The following is a 15,291-nucleotide window of genomic DNA, read 5'->3' as shown; positions in this document are numbered from 1 at the left end:
AGAAAGAGCAAGGCTTTCAACAGTTCCTCTGTGAGGGCAGCATTTCCCATAGAAGAACCTAGATAAAATGCAACTGGGCTCCAGAGAAAGGACCCCTAGGAAATTACCAATCCTCTCAGTTACAGGCAACGAGATCCATTTACCAGATTCCTTAGCTGTCCCCTATACCAAGAGCATTGTCCCAAGAGACTCAGAGAAGCTGAATTTTTATATGAAAGGAGACAAGTCAAGAAAGATCCAAGCAAGAGGCACTGCTCAGATTCCAAGCCCAGGGAACCTTGAGAACCCATGAGACACTGTTACAGAAAATCAGAGAAGAACCAAGCAATACTTAGAGAGATGGAGTTACATTTATTACGTGCGGGTCCAGAGGAAAATGTCTCTCAAATTCTGGACCCCAACATGGAGGAACTTTCCCTATTTATATGTTTTTACCTTCTTTTGTCTCCCAAATATGGGGTGTTTCCAGCCCCCTTTGCAAATTATTAAAGAGTCCCTATGTGGTGGGGCCTTGAGACCCCAACCAAAGGCCTGGCCTGGTGCCAGCACTGATAACTTCATCCGGGGAAGGTTTAATGGCCTCTCTGAAGTGGGAGTAGTCTTATTTTCCTTATTATTTAAGCAAGCAAGCATCTACCGAAGCCAAATAGCAGGGTTAAAATTTCAAACAGCAGTTTTTATATAAGATGGATGCTTCAACACTATGTATCTAGGAGGATGTGAGAAGTAGTGCTCATGAGAGAAGGGAAGTAAAAGGGAGGTCATGTTAACAGTTTTGCTGGGGCCATCCCAGTCCATTTCAGGTTTCCTTGCTCATGTTGGACCCTGGAAAAGTACATATCCCCTTAGGGATTAAGTCATCATTTAGTCCTGTACTTGTACTAGAGTAGGGAGCCTGTGAAAACCTACATGATAAGATCTGAAAGTCAAGCCAGAGCAGAAGAGAGGAGAAGAGAGACAGACTCACCAGGAACAACATGGCTCTGAGCTCCAGGTAGAACACATTGTCCTGGTAGAACTCCTCCAGGCCCTGGAAGATGTAGTCTCTAAACACTGGTGCATAGTTAACAAGACCAGAGATCGTAAAAAAGATGGTTTCAAACTTAGACCAGACAATATCTTGGTTTGTATAAGTCACCTCGGGATTCTTGGTCATCAGAGTGAAATTTTTTAGGAGGCTGTCCAGGACACAAAGGAGGTGAACTGAGGAGGCATGCTTTAGGCCATTACCTTCCAGCACCTGCAGGAATCCTATCCACCTTGCCTCTCCCACCCAGCAAAAACTGGGATGCATCATAGTGAGCAGTGATGAGAGGTCAAAGAAAGCATCTGACTCTAATGGAGGCCTCCACCCTGAGACCTGCTTTGTACACTGCAGGAGACAGCTCAGGCGGGAAGTTCCCACCAATCAGGCTTTCTTGTTTTCCTCTGCATACTGCCAATCTGACCGCGCTGTACTTACATCCTAGACCAAGTTCTCTTTGCATGGTGTTATGCACTGAATTGCATCCCACTAAATTCATATATTGAAACCCTAACCCCCAGTGTAACTGTATTTGAGATAGGGACTTTAGGAGGTAATCAAAAGTTAAATTAAATCATAAAGGTGAGACCAATATCAAATAAGATTGTTATAAGAGACACTGGGCATGCATGTGCATATAGAAAAGGCCACATGAGGCCCTACCTGGCTTGGCTCAGTGAATAGAGAATCGGCCTGCAGACCAAAGGATCCCGGGTTCAATTTTGGTCAAGGGCACGTACCTTGATTGCAGGCTCCTCCCCAGCTCGGGCCCTGGTCGGGGCTTGTGCAGGAGGCAACCAATCGATGTGTTTCTCTCAGATTAATGTTTCTCTCTGTCTTTCCCTCTCTCTTCCACTCTCCTTAAAACTCAATGGAAAAATATCCTCGGGTGAGGTTTAACAAAAAAAAACAAACAAAAAGGCCAAATAAGGATACAGTGAGAAGATGGTCATCTTCAAGACAAGGAGAGAATCCTCAGGAGAAACCAAACCTGTTCACACTTGATCAGTGAGAAAACAAATAGAATAAAGGTTAATTTAAAAGTTTTTTTTTATTTGTTTTTATTGATTTTTAGAGAGTAAAGGAGCGGGATAGAGAGACAGAGACACTGATGAGAGAGGAACATCATTGATCAGCTGCCTCCTGAACGTTCACTAATGGGGATCAAGCCCACAATCAGTGCATGTATCCTGACCAGGGATTGAACCATGACCTATTGGTTCCTAGGTCAGTGCTCAACCAGTGAGCCACACCAGGTAGGCCAAATTTCTATTGTTTGAGTCACCCAGTTTGTTGTATTCTGTTATGGTAGCCCTAGCCTACGGGGGTTCATTGGAAATAACCCTGATGGCCAGGTTTACATCCTTGATTTGTGTGGATGAAAAAGGGGCTACCCACATACCAAACCTGACAAGCTCAGGGGAGGCCTTCATGGTGACCTTACAGATTCAGAGACCTAAAATAAGCACATAGGATGGTCTGAAATTAAAACTTTCTAACTAAAACTGAGTCATGGCAGCTAGTTATTTCCTAGGCCAGTATCTTCCCTGACAAAGTTCAATCTTAAACTTAACTGAGCCTGTCTCTTGTCTTTCTTGCATCTATGATGACAGACCTTTGGAATGTCAGGGTAATTTCCTTTTTTTCCAGATCCTTCACTGTACCAGAGCAGAGACCACAAAATCCCTCATTGTTATTGCTATTGTATTAATTGTTAACTGCTAACTATCCTATACCACAAATGTAAAAGAAGTATGTACCTATTCCTTTATTTTTTTTATCCAGTCGCAGAGATGTCCCCACTTTGCTTTCTTCCACCTTCCTAATCTATCACTAATGGATTTCATGTAACCCCTTTACTCCTCCCCTTTGATTGCAATGTAAAAATTAAGATGCAAAACTGATATTCTCTAGAGCATTTCCTCAATCCGTTGAGATTTTGCTTCCTGGCAATTGTTGTCAGTTTGGCTCAAATAAACTCATAAAAATTCTTACAAGTTTGGACACTTTTACATTGACATTAGCTCTATGGCCTTAGGCAACTTCCTTAACTTTGCTGACCTTCATGTTTCTTTTTGTCAAGGAAAATAACCTCATGGAAGCACCCCATAGGTGGTTGTATGATTAAATTAATTATTGTTAACTAGATGCCTGGTACACGAAATTTGTGCACAGGTAGGGTCCCTATGCCTGGCCAGAGATAAGGGCTGATCAGGGCCTTCAGGCTGCTGGCCAGGGCCTTCCTTCCCTGACTGCTGGTTGCCAACTGCCAGCCGGGGCCTTTCTTCATTCTGCACCACCCCCTGGTGGTCAGCACACATCATCAAACTCCTGGTCTCCTGGTTGAACTCCTGCGGGGACACTTTGCATATTAGCCTTTTATAGAGAGAGACTAGAGGCCCAATACACAAGATTCATGCAAGGGGCTCAGCCCTCGCAGCCACAGCGGCTGCCTCAGCCCTCGCAGCCCCAGCTCCATCCGGAAGGTTGTCTGGAAGGACGTCCGGAAGGTTGTTCAACTGTCCAGTCTAATTAGCATATAACTAGACTATTTTATTATTATAGACTAGAGGCCGGGTGCACAAATTTGTGCCATCCCCTCCCCCCATCACCACCCACCCCCAGTTCCCCGTTTGCCTTCAGGCAATCAGAGCCTGCCACCGGGGAAAGGACTGAGAGGTTGGCCAGCAGGCCCTGATCGCTGCATGCTGGGGGCAGCTCTGCATTGAGCATCTGCCCCCTGGTAGTCAGTGCTCATCATAGCAACCAATCATTCCACTGTCCAGTCGATTTGCATTTTATCCTCTTATTATATAGGATAATATTACCATACTAGAGGCCTGGTGCACAAAATTCTTTCACGGGGGGGGGGGGGTGTCCCTAAGCCCAGCCTGCACCCTCTCCAATCTGGGACCCCTTGAGGGATGTCCAACTGCCTGTTTAGGCCTGATCAAACTGGCAGTCGGACATCCCTCTCACAATCCAGGACTGCTGGCTCCCAACCTCTCTGCCTGCCTGCCTGCCTGATTGCCCCTAACTGCTTTGCCTGCCTGCCTGCCTGCCTGATTGCCCCTAACTACTTATGCCTGCCAGCCTGATCATCTCCCAACCACTCCCCTGCCAGCCTGATTGCTCCTATCTGCCCTCCCCTGCAGGCCTGGTCACCCCTAACTGCCCTCCCCTGCAGGCCTGGTCCCCCCAACTCAATGAGATTCTTGGCCTGGAAAAAGTGCATGCTGGGTGGGAACTTTCAGGACTTCATGGCCTGCTTCATCTCAGCATTTTTGAGGATCATGAGCCTCTTATTAGCCATCTCCTCTTCTTTCTTCAGCACCAGCTCCCTCCTTCCCGTGCCGCCCCCCTCCCCCAACTGCATCATTTTCTCCTTCATTACCAGCTCCTTTTGTTCCTCATCTATGGATACAGCTGAGCAGACAAGGGACATCACCACCACCAAAAGCAGAGAGAGGACAGCTGGCTGTCCAAACGGGCCCCCCACCAACACTGCGATGCCTGGAAGAGGAAATTGCTCAGATTAATTCAATGGGGCTAAAAAGGGTAGTGGGTAAGTAAAAATCTACAGATTTAAGTGTTGATTTTCCTTCTCACACCTTGTTCTCAGATTAACAGGAGGCAGCGTATTGAAGGATTAGTCTCTGAGACTCCAGAGAAAAGACCTCCAGGTACGGACAATGAGGTGCTTCCCAAATAAAAGGTTACCATGAGGCCTCCTTATAATGAAACTTTTCCATCAGCAAGCCCTGCTCACACACAGAGCAAGACATTGAAATCAGATTTTTGGTGTTCCACTTTTTTTTTTTTTAATATTTTTATTGAGGTATTATATGTGTACATATCTTACTATTACCCCCCCCACCCCACACCCACACATGCCCTCCCCCCCCCAGAGTTTTGCGTCCATTGTTTATGCTTATATGCATGCATACAAGTCCTTCGTTTGATTTCATAACTCCCCCACCTTTCCCAAACTTTCCCCCTGTACTTTGAAAGTCTGTTTGATGCTTTACTGTCTCTGTATCTATCTTTTTGTTCACCACTTTATAATGTTCTTTACTATCCCTAAATGAGTGAGATCATGTGGTATTTTTCTTTCATTGACTGGCTTATTTCACTTAGCATAATGTTCTCCAATTCCATCCAGGTTGCTGCAAATGATGAGAATTCCTTCTTTTTTATGGCAGCATAGTATTCCATTGTGTAGATGTACCACAGTTTTCCGATCCAGTCATCTGCTGATGGGCACCTAGGCTGTTTCCAAATCTTAGCTATTGTAAATTGTGCTGCTATGAACATAGTGGTGCATATATCCTTTCTGATTGGTGTTTCTAGTTTCTTCGGATATATTCCCAGGAGTGGGATTACTGGGTCAAATGGGAGTTCCATTTTCAGTTTTTTGAGGAAACTCCATACTGTTCTCCACAGTGGCTGCACCAGTCTGCATTCCCACCAGCAGTGCACGAGGGTTCCTTTTTCTCCGCATCCTCGCCAACACTTGTTGTTTGTTGATTTGTTGATGATAGCCATTCTGACAGGTGTGAGATGGTACCTCATTGTTGTTTTGATTTGCATCTCTCGGATAATAAGTGACTTTGAACATGTTTTCATGTGTCTCTTGGCCTTCCTTCTGTCTTCTTTTGAAAATATTCTGTTTAGGTCTGTTGCCTATTTTTTTATTGGATCATTTATCTTCCTCTTATTGAGTTGCATAAGCTGCCTGTAGATGTTGGAGATTAAACCTTTATCAGTGATAGCATTTGCAAATATGTTTTCCCATGCAGTGGGCTTTCTTGTTGTTTTGTTGATGGTTTCTTTTGCTGTAAAAAAGCTTTTTATTTTGATGTAGTCCCATTTGTTAATTTTCTCTTTAGCTTCCATTGCCCTAGGGGCAGTGTCAGTGAAGAAGTTCTTGTGGCATATGTCTGAGATTTTGTTGCCTGTGGATTCCTCTAGTATTTTTGGTGTTCCACTTTTAAACATAACCAAAGAGCAAAGTATCACAAGGCATATGAAGAAAGGCTCTAACATGATTTTAAAAATTTAAAGATAACACACAGAGAGAAGCAACTAAAGGGAAATGGAGGTAAAGCAGGAAATAAAAGAAAAAGTCAAAAAAATTATCCTGTACTAGAGGCCTGATGCATGAAATTCATGCGGGGGGGGGGGGGTTGTCCTTCAGCCCAACCTGCACCCTCTCCAATCTGGGACACCTCAGGGGATGTCTGACTGCCTGTTTAGGCCCGATCCCAGGGACTAACCAGGCAGTTGGACATCCCTTTCACAATCCGGGACTGCTGGCTGCCAACTGCTCGCCTGCCAGTCTGATCACCCCCTAACCACTACCCTACCAGCCTGATTGACTCCTAATTGCTCCCCTGCTGGCCCGATCGTCCCCAACTGCTCTCCCCTGACAGCCCAGTCACCCCCAAATGTCCTCCCCTGCATATTTCCTCTTTATTAGATAGGGTTTTTTCTTTAACATATTGGACAGCCCTAACTGGTTTGGCTCAATGGATGGAGCATCGACCTGCAGACTCAAGAGTCCCAGGTTCGATTCTGGTCAAGGGCATGTACCTTGGTTGGGGGCACATACACAGTGGGGAGTGTGCAGGAAGCAGCTGATCAATGTTTCTCTCTCATAGATGTTTCTAGCTCTCTATCCCTTTCCCTTCCTCTCTGTAAAAAAATCAATAAAATATATTTTTAAAAAAACATATTGGACAGTGTACCTGACGTGGTCTTGACAAACCAGTAAAAATGTAAACCCAAACTAAAAGTGTCATAAAATAAACTCCTTAAACAGGAATTTCATGAGACCTTGAAAAGGTGATATCATGTGGTTGTTTTTTCCTTTTTTCCTTCTCTTTCTTTTTCTTGATGTTTCATCTTTTGTCCTTTCTTTCTTTTCTCCTTTTATTCCTTTTCTGTCATCTCTTTCTCTTAACTTTTCCGTTGGTAGAATCGTCAGTACTTGAATCGCTCTGTGGAGGCGCAGGCGCCTCCCAGCCGAACACCCGGGGCTGCCCGGCTCTCAGTGGTAGCCCATCCTGGGACTGGGGGACTCCGGCGGGGCTGAGAGGACTGTGCGCCACCATCTTGTGGCTATGGGCGCCGCCATTTTGTCACAGAGTGATGGTTAATTTGCATATCACTCTTTTATTAGATAAGATAGGATAATAAAGATATAATATGCAAATTGACCCTCACACCCTTGCACAAGATGGCCGCCCCCATGTGGTCAAAGATGGCCATCACAAGATGGCCATCAGGGGAGGATAGTTGTGGACAATCAGGCCAACAGGGGAGGGCAGTTAGGGGTGACCAGGCCTACAGGGGAGGGCAGTTAGGGGTGACTGGGCCAGCAGGGAAGGGCAGTTGGGGGGTACCATGCCTGCAGTGGAGGGCAGTTGGGGGGGACCACGCCTGCAGGAGCGGGCAGTTGGGGGCAATTGGGCTGGAAGGGGAGGGCAGTTTGGGCGATCGGGCCAGCAAGGGGAGCAGTTAGACGTTGATCAGGCTGGCAGGGGAGTGGTTAGGGGTGATCAGTCTGGCAAGCAGATGTGGTTAGGGGCAATCAGGCAGGCAGGCAGGCAAGAAGTTGGGAGCCAGCAGCTGGATTGTGAGAGGGATGTCTGACTGCCGGTTTAGGCCTGATCCCACGGGAGAGGTCCCAGATTGGAGAGAGTGCAGGCTGGGCTGAGGGACAACCCTCCCCAGTGCACGAATTTCATGCACCAGGCCTCTAGTCCTATATAATAAAGAGCTAACATGCAAATGGTTGTCACATCATAACGGCTCAGACACTCAACATTGGGGAGAGAAGAATGGGGACCAGCCAGGCACAAATGAGCTCGCGAGAGAGGAATGGGGAACAGCCAGGCACAAATGAGCTCGCAAGAGAGGAATGAGGACCAACCAGGCTGCAGCCTGGGAGAGGGTCAAGCCACCCTCCCCACAGTCCCAGGTGCCAGTGCCTGTGACTGAAGCCCGGGCAAAGCCACCCTCCCACAGTCCCCTGCGGCTGTGGCCGGCCCATTTCCTGGGTGCCTGCGGCTGGCCAGAGGGAGGGAAGCCTGGTTCCCAGGTGCCTGTGACCAGCTGGAGGAGGGAATCCTGGGTTCCAGGTGTGGGGTGAGGCAGAGGTGGTTAGGGGTGATTAGGCCAGCAGGGGAGCAGTTAGGGACAATCAGGCAGGCAGGAAAATGTGGTTAGGGGCCATCAGGCAGGCAGAGGTGGCTAGGGGCAATCAGGCAGGCAGGCAAGCGGTTAGGAGCCAGCGGTCCTGTATTGCGAGAGGCAGTCAGACATCCCCCAAGGGGTCCCGAATTGGAGAGGGTGCAGGTTGGGCTGAAGAACTCTCCCCACCCCCACCCACCCGTGCATGAATTTCATGAAATGGCCTCTAGCAATTAATATTCTTACAGAGATTAAAAAAAAAAGATATTGTGTCACCCGGCTGGTGTGGCTCAGTGGTTGAGTGTCGACCCATGAACCAAGAGGTCCCCAATTCAATTCAGTCAGGGCTCATGCCTGGGTTGTGGGCTGGATCCCCAGTAGGGAGTGTGCAGGAGGCAGCCAATCAATGTCTTTCTCTCGCATCAATGTTTCATCTCCCTATCTCTCTCCCTTCTTCTTTCTCTAAAATTAATAAAAACATACTTATTTTAAAAAGAGAAAAGATGGGGGGGGGGGCAATGGGGGGATAAAGACACATATGTAATACCTTAATCAATAAAGAAAAAAAAAGATATCATGTCCATAAAATAGGAACAAAAAATGAACTAAATGAGAATGATCTTTTAGAAATTAAAATATAAAAGCTAAAGTTTTTAAAATTTACTGGCAATATTAAAAAGATGGAATTGAAGAGAATCTTTTAAAAAGTAGGACAAAATAGGAGAGAAGAAAATGAAATAGTTATTAGTTCAGAAAGTCCAACATCCAAATAACAGATATTTCAGAAGGAAAAAGGGAAAAAAAAGAAATGAAATAAATAATATAAGAAATCGTCCCAGATGCCACCTACACATACTCATACTCTGTTCAGGGTCCCAGCCTAGCCCTTACCAAGATACTGGTCTTGGTTTGGGGGAGAGTCTGAAACCTCAAACTAATAGAACTTTCTTCTCTTCTTTTCTAGTAGATGTAGTCCTTCCTTAATTTCAACTCATTAAAAAATGCTTTATAGTTTAAGGCAGTGGAAAGAAGGCTGGAATCAAATATTTTGATTAAAAAAAGATGGCAATGTAATGGCCCAGTTGTGGCAGTTTTTTAAAGTAACTTGTAAAGCATTTACCATATTCGTAATTAGCACTCTTTGCAGAAACTTGTGCACATATATCCTGCTTTCAGAATAGTTTTGAAAATTGTACAAAAATTAAAAAGGTGAAAGCTTTTTAATAAAGAAATTGCATTTATAAATTTAAAAGGGGAGGTATTGTCCCAGAACTGAAGGCCTGTGTCTCTAGATTGATAAGACTCATTGAGTATCTAACACAGCACAATCAGTCACTCAACAGCAACACCAAAGGTACATCATTTTAATATTTCAGAATATTAGCATTAAAACGATTTTAATAGTTTCCAGGGAGCAACTAGTTCAGGTTAGCAGTGAGCAGGGACTTAAGGGTAGAAAGAAAGAAACACATTTATTGAACCCCTGCCAGGCACTATGTTTAGCAGGTTTCACATGGGTTATCTATATGAGTTACATTTAATAATTGTTTCTATGTACTTGAAAGTATGATAGGTTATTCTAGAAAGAATAAAAACTGTAAATTAGGAGAGCTCAGACATAGTCCCAAATTAGCATGTCTTTGTGAGACCTTGGGCAAATCACTTAATGTCTATTGGTCTCAGTTTTCTCTCATGTAAAAAGGGTGAAATGGACTTCATCAGTCGTTTTCAATGTGTGATATATGTGCCATCAGTGATACAAAATATCACTGTTTAGGTTGAATTAAAAAAATTTAAAGCAAGTTAATTTAAAGAGACATATAAGTAAATAGAGGTGCAGGGATATGACAAAAATGAAAATTGTGGTATCATTGAAATACATTATATCCAAGATTCTTTCCAGAACATTCAATTACTCTATGGTATATCAGACACCAGAGGAAATTTTAAGAAAGAAATAGATGACGATTTATTCTCACAGTCATGGTAGGGGTTATACCCTCAAATTAAAGAGCTGGACTTTTGAAGAATCCCTTCAATTTTATCAAGTCCTTGAATCTCTCCTCAGACTACAGTGTTTGCCTACAACTGAAAGCTCTAGGGCAAAAGGACAATGACATCCACGTCACCATTCCATCCATCCCATGCTGCATCCTCCACTCAATGGCCCCAGCCCCTTGTCCTTCTCTCCTTAGTGACACAATACAGAGGCCACCTGGTTCCAAAATCTCTACCTCCATTCTCTCTAAGGACCCCAAAAGTATTTGTGGCTACTTTTCCTGGACTGCCAAACAAAATTTAATTAATACTGGTCAGGACCAGCTTGGTCTAGCATAAGGGGGAAAAAATCCCTTATTGTTCTACTAGAGGCCCAGTACATGAAAATTCATGCACTGGAGGGGGGTCCCTCAGTCCAGCATGCCCCCTCTCACAGTCCAGGAGCCCTCAGGGCCGGGAGGCAACCCAGCGATCAGGGAAAGGCGACGCCTCCATCACACCCCTGCTGCTGCCACTGCAGGCAGTGCAAGCCTCAGCCGGCCCTGGTTACCTGAGCCTTGGGTGGCTCTGGGCAGCTGGGCAGCCACCAGCCCTGGGCGGCTGGGGGGCTGAGGGGACTGGGAGACTCCAGAGGTAGGCATGCGGAGCAGCTGGACCCACCTGGGGGCAGGCCCAGCCATGGCGCGCGCCTGCTGCCGCAGCGGGACTGAGCGAACTGGGCGCCGCCATCTTGTGGCTATGGGCATCGCCATCTTTGAGGGCGTGGCAGTCAATTAGCATATTCCCTCCTTATTGGCTGTGGATGCCACCATCTTTATGAGAGCGTGATGGACAATTAGCATATACCCTCTTTATTAGATAGGATTTACTTCATCCTCTCTCTCTCTCTCTCTCTCTCTCTCTCTCTCTCTCTCTCCCCCCCTCTCTGAAATGTTTCTTTACTTTGAAAAGAGAATGGATGAAAACTATAAAAACAGACGTTGCTCAGTGGTTAGAGTGTCGGCCTTCTCACCAAAGATTCGATTTCTGTTCAAGGGCACATACCTGGATTACAGGTAGGATCCTTTGCCCCTGTCCAGGTGTGTGCAGGAGGAAAACAATCAATGTGTCTCTCTCACACTGATGTCTCTCTCTCTCTCTCTCTCTCTCTCTCTCTCTCTCTCTCTCTCTCTCCCCTCTCTCTCTCTCTCTCTCCTTGCCTCCCTTCCTCCCTCCCTCCCACTCTCTCTAAAAATCAATGGAAAAAATATCCTCAGGTGAGGATTAACAAACAAAAAACCATAAAAACACTTTGTTTCCAGACTAAGAAAAAAAAAAAACACATCATGTACATCTGTGATACTGAGTAAATGTCTTTGGGCCCACAACTATTTTCAAAACCCTGTTGTGGAGAAAGTCTATGTTCTTCTCCCACAGAAAGGTGAGGGGTGGGGAAGGCCACCACCAGATTAACAAAGACTAAGGGCCCAACTTCCCAGTTACCTACAGTAACCTCACAAGCCCAGTGCTCCACCCAGGCCTCACCCCAGAAGACCCCAATTACCTCAGAGCAGTTCCAGAAACTGTAGACTGTTTGCTTAGTCCCTTCAACAGCTGTGTCAGAAGCAGGAGAAAACTCACATTCTGTTTCACTTCCTGTCAAGACAGGTTTCACTTCCTTCCAGCCTCATGTTGCACAGGCAAGGAAAATGGGACCTGCCATGGCCAAGGCTGCAAGTAGGTTCGGGTATGTAGGTTTAGATGCATGTGTGAGAATAAACAAGTAATCTTTTCTGTCAAAGAAGGGAGTTTAGGCAACCGCCATTTTGGCTTATGTGACTTGCAGCTCCCCTGGGGGCCTCCATTTTGAAACGGCAAAGGTCAACCCCTACATTTTTCCTTTAAATTAGCCCATCACACAAGACTGTGAGCCTAAGCTCTGACCAATCAAGAGTGAGGGACAGGTGATCTACATCAGACATAAAACCCTGAGCGGACCGCCAGCTCAGTGTGCATGTGCATCCTTCTGCAGAAGCAAAGATATTTTCCTTGCTGTATGGCTCCTGAATATCCTTTCTGTTTTCCCAGGACCCCTGGTTTTGGGGCTCACCTTATTTCTAACACGTATGTATGTTGGAGTGCTTATCCCTTCATGTGTGTGCTGGGGGAGTGTGTATGTGTGTGCGTGCATGCGTGCGTGCGTGCGTGCGTGTGTGTGTGTGTGTGTGTGTGTGTGAGTTTATGTGCATGTGTGGATTTGTGCTTATTTGGGAAGAGGATACGTATGTGTTTGTAGTGTCTTTGTAGGATCCAGAACATGGTTTTGGACAAGTACCACAAGGAGATACTTTAAAATCTGCTTTTGAACCTTGGGAAGTGTACCCCTCCTCAAAATGTAATTTTGAACTGGGGGCAATCCCCTGGACAGAGGATAAAAAGGTAGATATAATAAAAGGTAAATGTTTGCCTGACCAGTATGGTTCAGTGGTTGAGCTTCGACCTATGAACCAGGAGGTCAGGGTTTGATTCCCAGTCAGGGCACATGCCCAGGTTGCAGGCTCAATCCCCAGTGTGGGGCATGCAAGAGGCAGCCTATCAATGATTCTCTCTCATCATTGATGTTTCTATCTCTCTCTTTCCCTTCTTCTCTGAAATATATATATTAAAGGTAAATGTTTAGGGGGAGAAATCAGTGATAAGGGGGCAGGACAATAAAAGAAAAGCCTCTATTTATAGGGCTGTCAACCAATGATCATTGGAACCAAATCAATGCTAATAGAAATCTCCAATTTAGGGTGCAGTGAAGAAGGAAACTATTCGGTGCAAACAGCTCAACTGTGATACAGCATGGCTGTGGAATAGCACAGCTGTGAGGCAGCTTGGGGTGAGGAAGTTCTTCTCTACTCTGGTATGTCCCATCTACTCAGGTCCACTCCGCTCTAGCTTGCTCTGCTCTGCCCTGCCCTGTCCAGTTAGGGAAACTCAGTCTTCAATTTTTGGTGGGAAGGGAAAGTGATTACCAGAGCCATAGGGGAGCTGGCTTATATAGAGAGAAGTCCCTGCCTCTGTTCTCTTATTGGTCTGTCCTCATTGCAAATGAGAACTGCAAATCCTGACAGTTTGATTAATCCAAAGGGCACTGTCCTAATTAGTCAGAATGAAGTTGCTCTGTTTGGTTAGGAAGATGCTGGCGGACAGGGAAAATCTTAGTCCTATTGGTTAAAATATAATTGAGGAACTCCTTTATAAGGGTTGGTTTAAATGGAAGAAACACCGTGTAGGCAGACATTTCACTGCAGCCTTCACCCTGAAGTGCAGTTTGTGTGAGAGGCCCCTGTGTAGAAATGGCTGCTAGGCTCTGTCTTTTTGTTCATTGTTTTGTTTTGGGTTGTTTTTGTTTTTTTATTTGAGCCCAGTTAGCCACCAAGAGCCCTTCTGAGTAGGTATATTCTTTCTCAGGGTCCACAGGGTTCATTGTGAAAATTAAATGAAGAATGCATGCAAAGTACTTGGAGCAGAGAAAGTTCTCAATATATCTCAGCCATTACTATTATTTGTTTGTTTTTTTGGGTTTTGGGTTTTTTGTTGTTGTTGTTAATCCTCATCTGAGGATATTTTTCCATTGATCTTTTAGAGAGAGAGGAAGAGAAAGGGAGAGATAGAGAGAAACATTGATGTGAACATGGTTAGTTGCCTCTTGCACGCACTCTGACCAGGGCTGGGAAACCTGCTATTGAGGTACATGCCCTGGACCAGAATTGAACCCAGGACCCTTCAATCCATAGGCCAATGCTCTATTCACTGAGCCAAAACAGCTAGGGCCCATTACTATTATTAGGAGTAAATATTGTGATATGTCATCCAGGTCAACCTAATTAAGATATTGAGGCTATACCAGTGACTTCCTGTTACACACATGATCTACATACCTGATGTGCACCCTTTTCCTTCCCAGCCTCCCCCTTCTGCCCCCAATATACCCACAAACTCCCTGTCACTTCCACTTCTGCTGCTTCTAAATAGCTGGAACCTCTGGGTTTCTGGTCATCTCCAAAAAGTAAAAGATTATCCATTTACTAAACAAGAAGAAATCCAAAAGTGAAATTTGCCATGCCAGCACAGCCAAGGGTTTGGCAAGCCTGAGGGAGGGAAGTGAAGGATTGAAGAAAAGACAGACAAAGAGAATAAGCAGGGTCTAGGTGGATCTCCTGTGCCTGGCTAAGGCCACAGAGAAAGATCCAGACGGCAAGCTGAGCCTTTAATTTATAGCCAGAGGTAAACAAGGTAGTGGTCACCATAGTTACAATGTTCTTGTGAGTTTCACTTGTTTTAGCAGCACTTGCTGCACCTCCCACAGCCCATTAGCTACCTAGATAAGATCTAGGGAGCATCATAAGGTCAAGCTTAATTATGCTAAGAGGGCTGTGCCCTCTAAGCAGGGACTTATTTGTGGCTTTGCCAACAGGTCAGTCTGAGGCCTAACCCTATAGCCACTCCCTACATCTAACCCTTTTTTATTTCTAAGCTACTATAATGGAAGTAAAAATTAAACATCAAGAACAAAACTCTGGCTATTAAGAAAATAACAAAACAATGCCAATGCAAAACCCAAACTACAGAAATGCTAAAATTTTAAAACTTAAACATCAAGAACAAAACTCTGGAAAGGACCCAGCTCAAGCCGCCACGGGTGCTGGGAACGTTTGATTCCTGGTTTGGAGCCTCGAGACTCCAAAATACGCGACTTCAAACAACGTTTGTAATCACACCTGTGGATGGTAACGCATGGGCTGAAGCAAACTGGGCGTGAGCGGCCAGCGCGGATTCCTACATTAGCTGGATGTCCTTCCCCTCGAGGAGTGGACAGAATCCCGGGATAGGACTCGGCAAGATGGCGGCGGAGGTGAAAGGCTGATCTGTTGCCTCGCATGGCAGTTTCGGAAATACAACTAAAACATGGACTGGTGAGGGAGGCGACGGCTGCTCGCGTCTCCCCAGACCGGGCGGCTGCTCCTCTCAGTCAGCACCGCAGCCAGGGCCATGGGCTCGTGGGCGCCGTGGCAGCTGCTGTGGCGGCGGCCGCGGACTCGGTGCAG

The 15,291-nt window shown here is 45.7% G+C and overlaps 1 protein-coding gene across 1 annotated transcript in view; it reads right to left on the bottom strand.

The window, feature by feature from the left end:
- The window catches only part of ADA2 (adenosine deaminase 2), a gene marked incomplete at its 3' end in the record, with an annotated part of 112,008 nt that extends 107,485 nt beyond the window's left edge, over positions 1-4,523 (bottom strand). Inside the window, 2 exon segments of the mRNA XM_054719707.1 lie at positions 968-1,178; positions 4,228-4,523. Coding sequence (XP_054575682.1) covers positions 968-1,178; positions 4,228-4,469 — 453 coding nt within the window.
- Positions 4,524-15,291: the final 10,768 nt, after the last annotated feature.

This window comes from Eptesicus fuscus, chromosome 7 (genome assembly GCF_027574615.1).
Source record: "Eptesicus fuscus isolate TK198812 chromosome 7, DD_ASM_mEF_20220401, whole genome shotgun sequence".
Lineage (NCBI taxonomy): Eukaryota > Metazoa > Chordata > Mammalia > Chiroptera > Vespertilionidae > Eptesicus > Eptesicus fuscus.
The sequence above is the reverse complement of the archived record's forward strand: the minus strand, read 5'-3'. Positions and strand labels throughout refer to the sequence as shown.